Source organism: Pholcus phalangioides, unplaced genomic scaffold (assembly GCF_987345545.1).
Source record: "Pholcus phalangioides strain wild (caught in Gottingen) unplaced genomic scaffold, Ppha-v1.0 ptg000024l_1, whole genome shotgun sequence".
Classification (NCBI taxonomy): Eukaryota; Metazoa; Arthropoda; class Arachnida; order Araneae; family Pholcidae; genus Pholcus; species Pholcus phalangioides.
The window spans coordinates 4,561,557-4,573,212 of NW_028301616.1; the positions used below are offsets into that span (position 1 = coordinate 4,561,557).

The 11,656-nt window shown below is 39.8% G+C and overlaps 1 protein-coding gene across 1 annotated transcript; it reads right to left on the reverse strand.

Moving 5' to 3' along the window:
- Nucleotides 1–3,039: 3,039 nt before the first annotated feature.
- On the reverse strand, nucleotides 3,040–7,123 carry LOC149068608 (uncharacterized). Its single transcript, XM_089251027.1, has 3 exons — nucleotides 6,860–7,123; nucleotides 6,386–6,469; nucleotides 3,040–4,743 (listed from the first exon to the last, which is right to left on the reverse strand). Exons 2-3 carry the CDS (start codon nucleotides 6,462–6,464, stop codon nucleotides 4,388–4,390), a joined length of 435 nt encoding a protein of 144 aa, XP_089107153.1. The 5' UTR covers nucleotides 6,465–6,469; nucleotides 6,860–7,123; the 3' UTR covers nucleotides 3,040–4,387.
- Nucleotides 7,124–11,656: the final 4,533 nt, after the last annotated feature.

The following is an 11,656-nucleotide window of genomic DNA, read 5'->3' on the forward strand; positions in this document are numbered from 1 at the left end:
TCGTTAATCCTCTCTTTGGGTTCACGGATCACGATTTCGGAGACTTCGTAAGGCAGTAACACTAATAAGCTAGTGACCCATTGTTCCTCTGGTACTCTCGCAAATTCGGCTTGGCACTCGAAGTACTGTAAATACAGACTTAAATCCCCGTTATCCGCGTCGAACTTCTGTATCTTCTTGGTCAAATCGCACGGTACGATGCGATGACTTTCGGTGTCATCATCGATATTTCGCGACGCCGCACATGTTATCCGAAGACGCTCCAGTTCGAACTGCCGCTCGGCCTCTCGTTCCTGTCGCTGAGCTTCATCTTCTTTCTTCTGTCGCAGAGCTTCGGCTTCTTCTTTCCGTCGCAGAGCTTCGGCTTCTTCTTGACGGGTTTCGATGATCTGCTCGAGGAGTCCTCTAACAAAGTCCTCTTCATAGTTCTTGGACATGACGATGAGATTCCTCAGATCGGCGACTCTGTCATCTGAAGACGGCTTCTCTCCCAACTCCAACGCTAGAATCTCCAAGTCTTTCTTTCGTCCTCTCACGAGAAATGACATTTTCTTCTATCGCAGTCCGGTTTTATATCCCGCTTCTGATAAATCTGTTGGCTCCTAAGGAAAATGGCCGCGGCTTCAATTCAAGTATTCCGGGATTTTACTAACGTTTTCAAAAAAACAGACTTTATTCGAATTCAGAACATAAACAAGCGTAGCCTAAATACTACTTTCCTCTACCATCCCTTAATTCAATCTCTCCCAGTACTACTTCTCATACTTTCTTTTTTAAGCTTGACGTTCTTACAAATCGCTCGTTCGCTCGAGCACAAAGTCACGTTACATTTCTTCCTTTTCAGCGGCTGCTCAACAGCTTCCTACACGCTCAAAGGGTAAAAGTAACATGTACGTGTTTAGAGATTTCATATAACTCGGTGAATATCCACTTCTACCAGCTCAGTCTTCAAATGACTGCTAGAAAGAGTCAAAGTCTAAATCTCATGCAGTTATAGTAGTAGTAGTGACAGGATGCCACCCACCATTAGAATATCATTGTCAAAACAAAGTCAACGTAAGTGAGATTAGATAGAGTTGTGAAAAACAACTAACACAACCGATGTTTCCCATATTCCGGAACATTATCGATGTCGTTCGTTTGTCTCTTTATATTTTGATATATATATATCGCCATTTTTTTCACATCTTCATCCCTTTCGATACCAGGCAGACGTCGTAAGATATCGGGGGAGCAGTCGGATATTTTTCCTCATTGTCACTGAAAGGCGGGGCTGAAGCTTTGACTGATGCACTGTCAGTGGCCGGGACTAGCTTTCCCTGTACGGGCTGCTGACTCACCACAAGCTGCTGCGGATATGTATCCTCGATGGCGTTGTTGTTTGGCGCATTGGTCATGACCGTGGAACGTTGTCTGCGGCGGCAGCGTTCTACTCGTTCAGCCACTTCAACGCAGCACGCGACACAACACAGGCAGCAGAACTGGAACAGTGCAATAATCAAGTCATTCTCCTTCTCATCTAGAAGTGAGAGAGGATTCAAAAAATTGGGATAAAATTAAAAATACCGCATATTTACTAAAACTTTTAATACGCACAGTAATGTACAGAGTGTCCCATAAATTCGAAAATAATTTAAAAATTCATAAAAATTGAAAGGATTAGTAGGTATATTTGAATGCGGTTTGCAAAAAAGTTGTTCTTACGAAGAGGTCTTTTTTTGTTTTTGATACGGAAAAAAAATTAGTTCAAAGTTTTGTCGATAGAGGGCGATGCAGGAAATCCAATCACAGAATTATGGATCTTCATCCTCTTCTGTATCTGAAACGTACGTAAAGCTACAGCCAGCGATGGATGAGATAAAACAACTTCACGGACAGTGCTTTATCCTTCATGAAAACTTCATGTAAGCGCCAGTAACAGGAAAACTCAGAAATGAGCTGTTATCAGTCATACGGCCTGCATTTTATAGGACTCTGATTTGCATATTTTCATATTTTTAGTGATTTGCTTTCGTGCAATGACCTCTGTCGACAAAAAAATTTAACAATTTTTTTTCTGTATCAAAAAAATATGTCCTTCGTGAGAATAACTTTTTCGCAAACCGCATTAAAATATATCGATTCTCCTTCAATTTTTATGAATTTTTAAACTGTTCATGAATTTATGGGACATCCTGTATTGTAATCTCTTCGATGTTTGAGTCATACGCGATGGATTTCGTGGCCCTCATAACCCCGTTTACATGAGAAATAACATACCCATTGAAGTTACCGGGAACAGGGATTTTCGCTGTAACCCGTTTACATGGCGTTTAGTTTATATGCCGGTGTATCCCCTCACCCCACTTCTTTCTGGAAGTCTTCACTGGTCGCATAGGTTGAACGGAATTGGTTGGCTCAAGATGGCCTACGAAGGAGCTAACCATGGAGGAGGTGGTGTGACCAGCCAACATAGAAGGCCTTCACACAAAGCTCGTGACGTCACTGAAGAAGCTATTTTACCTGTAGCCATTGGATATAGCAGGCCGACACATGCGATATCTTTACCTTTTGTTGCAATGTATCCAATGACTATAGGTGAAATAACTTCTTCACTAGCTTTGCGCAGAGGCCTTCTGCTATAGATTGCATTGGACCAGTGCGTCCGTTGAGAAAACACTGGGAATCAGTGTTGCCAGATGACCGACTTAGACAGTTTCCCCGAAAACCTAGGTGATACTAGTGAGGAACAAGGTGAACGATTTCACCAGCACATAAAAGCAGTGGATGACCGATACCAGGGCAGATGGGATACTCATATGATGACAGATTATTTACTGTTGGAATCTGTAAAGAGGCCGTGTAAACAAAGTTCACTTAGAGCGGTATTCACCAACATGGTTCAAACTATAGTAAAATTTTTTGATAAGAAATCCACACGGATTGGTTAAAATCCGGTTTTTAACCAATCTATGTTGATGTCTTATCTAAAAATTGTGACTACAGTTTAAAACATGTCGGTAAATACGGCCCTTAAGAATTCCAAACAAAAGAAGCCTGTTGTTTTTTCATTTCTGATTTTTAATCAAGCCATCAAGATTTGCAAGAGTGTTGCTGTGTCTTTTTCAATTAATTGAAATGATAAAAATTAATTAAGAATTTTTTTTCTTCAATTTAATGCCTATACCCTAGGCCTAATTTAATGTGTTAACGTGAATAACGCTATTTTCATGCCTCACAAACAAGAGCTGATGGGCAAAAACTAATATTATATTCGTTTTCAGCACATAAAATACACATACAGTCAGTTAAAAAAACCCCGGCAAAATCAATGTTGCGCAGTGTCTGTGTTAAAAAAATAAAAACATTAACAGGAGTATAAAAAGAAAGGAAGGAAAGAGAAAGCAACTTCTCTCCGTAGAGATAGGGTTACCATAAAGCTTCGCGATGGTGAAGAGAGAGGAAAGAAAACATAGAGAACGTGTTTGAATTTATTCCACTGGTGTTTGGACGTAATATTATGCCCGTGATCGTAAAGAAGATAAAAAACCTGTCTACAAAATGAGTTGAGTGTAGTGTCACCATCTGCTGTGAACACATAAATAAAAAAAATGCGAATTAATGAGCCGTTACTAAGGCGGCACAAGCACGCGTCATTACATTTGGAGTTTCCGAATCTGTTAACCCTACGTCCCGCTGTAATCTGACTTTGATTTCAAATCGACGCCAATTCACTAATTCGGTGGTGAATTTTTATTTTTTGCAATCACTGATCACAAAAAAACCACAACGTTGACTTAGCAAACGCCTTCTGTAGCAGAAAAGCCTCCGCGCGAAGCTAGTGACGTCTGAAGTCGTCCACTTCGCCAATAGTCATTGGATATACTGCAAAAAAGGTAAAGATTTCACATACGTCGGTGTACTATATCATGGCTGCAGGTGAAATGGACGACTTCAGTGACATCAAAGCTTAGCGCGAAGGCTTTCATCTATAGAATGTGTTGACTTAGCAGCGTCTAAAACTCGTGGTATAGTTTCTTAACGTTTCTTTTAGGGTTTCTTGTAAGTCCGAAATATTTGTGCTCGTCAAACACGTGCTAGCTCAAATCCGGAGACGACCGCAGTACTTATAGTATAAATACTTAATTAGTATATTAATATACTATAAATAATCACTTGTACCAGCACAAACGACTGCTAGAAAGAGTCAAACTCTGTCTGCATCACATTCAGTCACAATAGTAGTGGCAGGATGCCACCTATCATCGGAATACCATTGTATTATACAATGTCAACGTAAGAGAGATTAGATAAAGTTGTCAGAAATAAATAGCACAACCGATGCTTTCCATATACCGGAATATTATCGATGACGTTTGTTTGTCTCTTCATGTTGATTTGGCCATTCTCATTCCTTCACCCCTTTCGATGCCACGCAGTCGTCGTAACATGGCGGAGGGGTATCCGGATATTTATCCTCATTAGCACTGAAAGGCGGAGCTGAAGCTGTGACCGGTACACTGTCGGTGATCGGGACTCGCATTTCCTGTACGGGCTGCTGACTCACCATAGGTTGCTGCGGATAAGTACTAGCGCTATGCTGGATGGCGTTGTTGTATCTGTTGTATGGCATATTGGTCATGACCGTGGCGCATTCTCTGCGGCGTTCCCGTTCTTCTTGTTCAGCCACTTCAGCGCAGCATGCGAAACACAGACAGCATAACTCGCACAGGGCAACAATCAAGCCCCCGACATCATCCGAAGCTAGAATCGAGAGATTGGTAAAAAATTGGGATAAAATTGAAAATACCGCATATTTACTAAAACTTTTAATACGAATAATAACTGAGTGTACTGAGTGTCCCATAAATTCGAAAATAATTTAAAAATTCATAAAAATTGAAAGGATTAGTAGGTATATTTGAATATGGTTAACAAAAAAGTTGTTCTTATGAAGGGGGATTTTTTTTTGATACTGAAAAAAATTTAGTTCAAATTTTTGTCGAAAGAGGGCGATAAACGAAAGCCAATCACATAATTATGGACCTGAACCTTTCTTCAATCTCTTCTATATCTGAAACGTACGTAAAGCTTCAGTCAGCGATTCGTGGTTGAAATAAAGCAACTTCACAGATATTGCTTTATCCACATTGTGATGTAAACATCATCATGAAAACTTCATGTAAGCTCCAGTAACAGGAAAATTCAGAAACGAGCAGTTATTAATTATACGGCATGCATTTTATACGACTCTGATTTGCATATTTCTAGTGATTTGATTTCGTGCAGTACCCTCTATCGACAGATACTTTAAATATTTTTTCTGTAATAAAAAAAAATTCCCCCTCGTGAGAATAACTTTTGCGCATACCGCATTTGTACCAATCAATTCTCCTTCAATTTTTATGAATTTTTAAACTATTTACGAATTTATAGGACACCCTCTACTATAATTGTTCGGGGTTTTAGGCCTAACACGATCGATTTTGAGGTCCTCATATAAACTAAATTTGGTTTATGATTTCGTTCCTGCTGATATGATTATACAGGGTATCTCCCACTGAGAGTGCGTAAACTCTGCGGTTATAACAATGCATGTTAACTTGGATATGATAAAAATTGTCCGATCTTCTTCCACCAGTTTCCGTATGAAACTGATAACAAAATTTTATGACGTCACGTCCGTCTCACGGATGTTCAACGACGCACGACTTATCATCGAGCGGGTTGGTATTTTCCCAGAACCTACAGACCGAATATTGAGGTGGGGGGGGGGTCTTGCTGGGGGATTTATAGTCAAGGGTGGCAAAAATTTAACGAATGAGGGGTCAAGAAAATTACTACAGTGGAGGGCGGCATATATTGAGTCCGCAGTCTGTAAAACCGTAAATCCACCTCTGCCTGGAGAGCGAGTGACTACATCGGTGAGTGACCTAGTGAGTTTGAAAGCATATGAGTGATCTAGAAAGCGATGGACGTGAGCAACCTTGAGAGTGACGGACCAGATCGTTTAGCGACTGAAAGAGTTGGAGATTCTCTTATAATTAAATATTACTCTTGGAATTTAGAGGTTAAATCACAGCATTGAAACATACGCGTGGGAAACAGTCCAGGGACCAGTGTATACGGTCCCTTTTTTGCGCGAAGTCTCGCGTCTACACAAGCAGATAGACCTTCGACACGATACTTACATAAAATGAAAATTCAGACACCTAACGTTTTCACTTTAAAATGTGTGGAAGACAGATGGCAGCACCGGTATAAAACGAAACAAGCCTAACTTTGACAACATAAATACATTGGAGCCATACACACACAAAGCACGTTCCTGCATGTACCAATTCATTAGAAATTTCATTAGAGGAATGTGTACGAGGTGCATGTACGGACTATAGAGCTTACTTACAATCTTGTGCAGCGACGCCTTCAACAAAGACCAGCAACAGCAGGAACATCACTTGACCAAGTATCATCCTAAGCTTCATCTCACCTACACCAAAGAAGTAGAGACAGAATCAAGAATGGAAATTACAGGGCGATTCGTACGGAACCGGCCCCACGAAAGATACCATGGACATGCCCCCCCCCCCATGGACATGCCCCCTGTAGTGGAGCCCCTAGGCTGGGATCTTTTGCGGGCCCCTCGGTCAGATTTTTAACGGGCCCCCTTTTGTAGTTAATTTATAGCGTGAAAAGCAAAAATGATGAGAACCATCCCGGGTCCCAGGGCTAGAGCCCTGTCAAACCCCCCCCCCATGTGGGGGCCATGATCACGGTGCCAGTTCTATAAAAATCACCCTGTATTAACACATAAATCCATGCGCAGCGATAATCGTTAAGCATTACTAAAATTTTCAAAGCTATCTCCAGCGTTGCTTACCTTGCTTTATCCAGCAGCAGATTTTGCTTATCACGTTATCGGGATGATGTAAATCTTCAATAACGGGACATCCCCCTTTGCTTTAAAATGTCCTTCCAGATGTCTCCCAGATGTCCTTCCTCGCTGTGATTCAGAATATCAACGGCATCGGAAAATACGAATACTTTTCTTATATTCTTCTCTATATTATTTGTTCACGTTTATTTTTATTGCGTGTTCGAAAAAAAACGTAAAATTATCTCATTTTCAGTTCCCAATGGCAATGAAATGATAAAGAACATTTGATAAGTATGTCTCCGATAAAAGTCCGATATTGCCGGGTTGTCTTTGGCAATAAACAGTTCTTGACGTAACTGATTTCACGTAGGCTGTTCAATCAGGTCCGTCTTAAGAGCATAATGGGCCCCCCCCCCCGGGCAAATTGGTTTTTCCGAGGCCCTTACCTAGACAATTCTCGGAAATTTCAGTTAGTTCTCATTTTTGTGAGGTCCCTCTTCTCTTGAGGCCCACGGGCCGTACCCGGGTGGGCCAATGCGTTAAGACGGCACTGTGTTCAATAAACGTATTCTTCACTGGTGGGAGCACACAGACACCGCACGGAAGCCCCGAGTTCATGAAGGGCTTCCCGTGATTAACCCTTTGAGGGGCGCTTTTTATTTTCTACAGTGACGTAAACTGGGGTGACATTGTGCCACTTTTTGAGATTTTTCCTTCATATTTTCCGTTATGTTTTGCCTAGGCTGCTGGGGATTTTACTAAAGGTAGCCTCACATCTCAGCTTTCAATTTCTGGTTTTATATACATAGATTTGGTGACTATGTGCCATCACTTTTTCTCGCCCTCGGGGCCCCCTCGTCTGGGGGTGGGGGTTAAAGATTGAAAAAAGGGATAGAGAACTCATCTAAAGATGAAAAAAAAATTAAATTATTTATTTCCTTAATACTGGAATAATTTCTTTCGTTAATGCTGAAAAATGTCTTTCATCAATTCTTGAATTTTCCTTCATTAGTTTTTGCATCTTTTTTCATTATAATTCTAGAAATATTGCCTTTTTAATTATTATTTCTTTCATTACTTCTGGAATAATTTCTTCCATCAATTCTGGAATAATTTCTTCCATCAATTCTGGAATAATTTCTTCCATCAATTCTGGAATTATTTCTTCCATCAATTCTGGAATTATTTCTTTCATAGATTCTGAAATTATTTCTTTCATAGATTCTGAAATTATCTTCTTTAATTCTGGAATTATCTTTCTTTAATTCTGGATTTATCTTTCTTTAATTCTGGAATTATCTTTCTTTAATTCTGGAATTATCTTTCTTTAATTCTGGAATTATCTTTCTTTAATTTTATTATTATCCCTTTCATCAATGCTACAATTAACTTTTATTAATGCTGAAATTACCTCTTTCATTAATTTTGGAATTATTTTATCGATGCTGAAATTATTTCTTTCATTTATTGCTTTAAATTCCTGTGGATGCCATAAGCAAATAACGGGGGATTTGTGTTTTCACCAAGTCACGTGATCTCCCGACGAATGATGGGGAACACAGTTCTCAGCCAACACCTTCTAGATGATTCCGGTCTCAGCACTGCCAAGGCGGAAACAAAGAAATTTGAAACAAAGAAGATTTTTGTTTGTTAAAATAACGGCTTGTGTGTGTGTGTGGGTGTCTATTCATATTAAAGTGTGTGCAGTAATATAAGCACTATGCCAGTGATCCCCACGAAATGTTCCGGGGGGCGGTAGAAGCTACCAGGGGCGCAACTAGGGGGGGGGGAGCAGGCGGATCTCGTGCCCCGGGCGCTGGACCAGCGGGGACGCAAATTTTATTCTCAAACCTCTCCTTCAGCATTACAAGGGGGCGCCAAAATGTGCACTTGCCCCACTGAGCTTTGCCCTGGGTAACCAAACATCTATAGTTGCGGCCCTGGAAGCTACGGGTATAACATATGTGTTAGATTGCGTTGGAGGGCGATGGGAGAAAAAGGTTAGGAAACTACGCTCTATGCCAGCGGTTCTCAACCTTTTTTGACTCGCGGAGCCCTTTTCAGTACATAATTTTTATATCGGAGCCCTGTTTAACTCAAGGAGCCTTTTTTGTATATAATTTTTATGGTGGAACCCTGTATGCCTCTTTTTTCATTTATTTCTGTATCAAATTTACTTATTTATTTTATTTCCCTTAAGTCACCGCGGAACCCCTGGGAGGTGCACACGGAGCACCGGTTGAGAACCACTGCTCTCAAGGGCGGTCTTAGGGTAGTGCGACCGGTGCAATTGCACCGGGCGCCAAATGAGTAGGGGCACCGTAACGCGAAATTATTTGTGCCCGCTGTAGAAGGGGCGCCAAGTCTGAAGTAGACAGGGCGAAAAAAGTTAGGGGGTGAAAGAAATTACCCCCCCCCCCAATTAATTAATTTAATTATTTTAAATTAAAATAAAAAATATAGTAAATAAGGGTGAAAGAAATTATTTCTGCTCGCTTTTTAGGAGGGTCGTTATATCCGAAGTGGAAACGCGAAGCAAATTTAGGAAAACTTATTTGTGCCCTCTATAGGAGGAGCGCCAAATTCAAGGTAAAAGGCCAAAAGAAATTCGACATAAAATGATATCAAGGAAATATTTTATTTTCTGGATATTATGCTGAGGTGAAGTCGGGAAGAAAAGTCATCTTGTCTCCGCCGGGACTCGAACCCAGGCCCTCTTGCATACCGGGCAAGCATGACATCCAGAAAATAAATTTGATTTAGCTGGTGTTTGCCTGCCCCTTCTGTTGCATATCACTGGGTCTGAAAGGGATAATTTCAAATGAAGTGCACGAGTTTTATAAATATGAACGAAATCACATACTGAAATATCACTTTAATTTAACCTTTTCTATATTTTCATTTCTTAGCCCCCCCCCCCCTTTTTTTTATATCTTAGCCTGTACGTGATGCGTGCACTACACGAATTTTGCCATAAAACTCAATTAAAATAAGTATGATGAAGAGATCCTTTGTGATGAGTATCCTGCATAAATGTGTGATGTTTCGCTTTTTTAATGTTTTTAAATCTCAATTAAATCAAAAAAGTTGGGTTTTTATGCTTGTTTACATGTTAAACAGCAGTAATCCTGTTCTCTACAATAAGTTTTTCCAACTTCTTCGTCCCTTAATATCCAACCAAGAGGTGTGAGGGGAGGGGGACGATTACCACACCAAGAGTCTGATAATATGGTAGAATGAATATGTCCCGTATTTTACGGGACAGTAATGACTAGCAAAAAATGCCTCCTCTGACACATCATTCTCGATTCGCACCTGGGGAAGGGGGGGGGGGTGCTGACTACTGTTTTTTTGCACCGGGCGCCACTAGGTCTAAGACCGGCCCTGGCTGCTCTATACTCTACCCTTTTCAAGACGCCTTAGCCCCTTTCACACGGAGCGGATGCGGACGCGGGTCCGCATACCCTTTCAAACGAGCACTGAAGATGCGGACGAATCGCCCGCATCCTTTCACACGGAGCGGACGCGGATGCGGGTCCGGAAGAAGTTTTAACAATTGGAATATACTGCGCCTTTCAGACGAGCCGAAAAATCTCCGCACCTAGGAAATGTTCATGCGGATCCGGACGTCGTCCGCATGTGTCAAAACCTAAGTGCGGGCTCTGCATCCGCACATAGAAGTTTTGACAATAGGTTTATTCGGAGCTATTCACACGATGCGGATGCGGAGCGAATTCGTTCGCATCTTTGGCTACTTTTTGAAGGTGATTTTTCACGGAATTTTTTTAATTATTTGCCATCAATACCCTTAAAAACACCATATGATGGTTCCTGCTCATTAATATAATGTACCTACATACGTCTATCCCTCCGTTTCCTTCTGAGATGGAGATATAGCAACTTCAACTGCCTTTTGTCCATATTTCACAATTTTATACAATAAAACTTGTCAACAACAGCCACTGACGGGACCAAAATTATAAGCCGTTCTGTTCATTACGAATATTTAACTGACTAAATACTTTAATAACTTTTAAATTAAATTTAAAAATTTTAATTTTTTTCTTTTTAAATTTTTAAAATTATTTAAAAAATATAAATATCTGAAATATTATTTTAAATATTTGTTATTTTTTTAAATTTTTTAACTGTTAATTTTTTTAAATTTTTTAACTGTTAATTTTTTTAAACTTAAAAAAAAAATACTTTTCATAAACAACGTTATCCACGTACGGTGTTCACTCAGGGCCGGATTAAGTCGTTTGAAGACCCTAGCGCTTGAATATTTTTGGTGGTTCCCCCCGATACCTACAAGTTTATTTTACTCAATATTCAGTCTATAAACTGAAAAAATTAAATTTTATATTTCAGAAGTGAGACTAATCTAAGGATGGGATTTCACTCTAAAAGGTTTATGAAAGGTATAAAAAGGTATTTTATAAAACTTGAAAAAAGCAACTAATAAATTGCAAGTGCAACCGATAAATATATTAGTTGCTTTTTTAAAAGAATTATTATAAAATTTTTATAGTGTAATCCGTACTTGAGGCCGGGATTATACTATAAATTTTTGTAAAAGATCTTTTATAAAAGTTAAAAAATTCAACCAGGTGATCTTAATGGTTGAATTTTTCACGTTTTATCAAAGAGCTTTTACAAAACTTTTATAGTGTAATCCCGGCCTAAGACAGAATTGTGATGTGAATATTTCTAAGCACAGACATTTTGAAAGTCCCAACCCCTCCCTTTTTTTATACTTGCAAATTCTTTGATATTTGCTGAATTTTTTTTTTTTTTTTT

Excerpts from the sequence above, each read along its gene's own strand:
- LOC149068608 (XM_089251027.1), bottom strand. The coding sequence starts at position 6,464 with ATGAAGCTTAGGATGATACTTGGTCAAGTGATGTTCCTGCTGTTGCTG. Across the intron at positions 4,744-6,385 it reads AGGCGTCGCTGCACAAGATT|CTTCGGATGATGTCGGGGGC; the intron begins GTAAGTAAGCTC and ends TCTCGATTCTAG.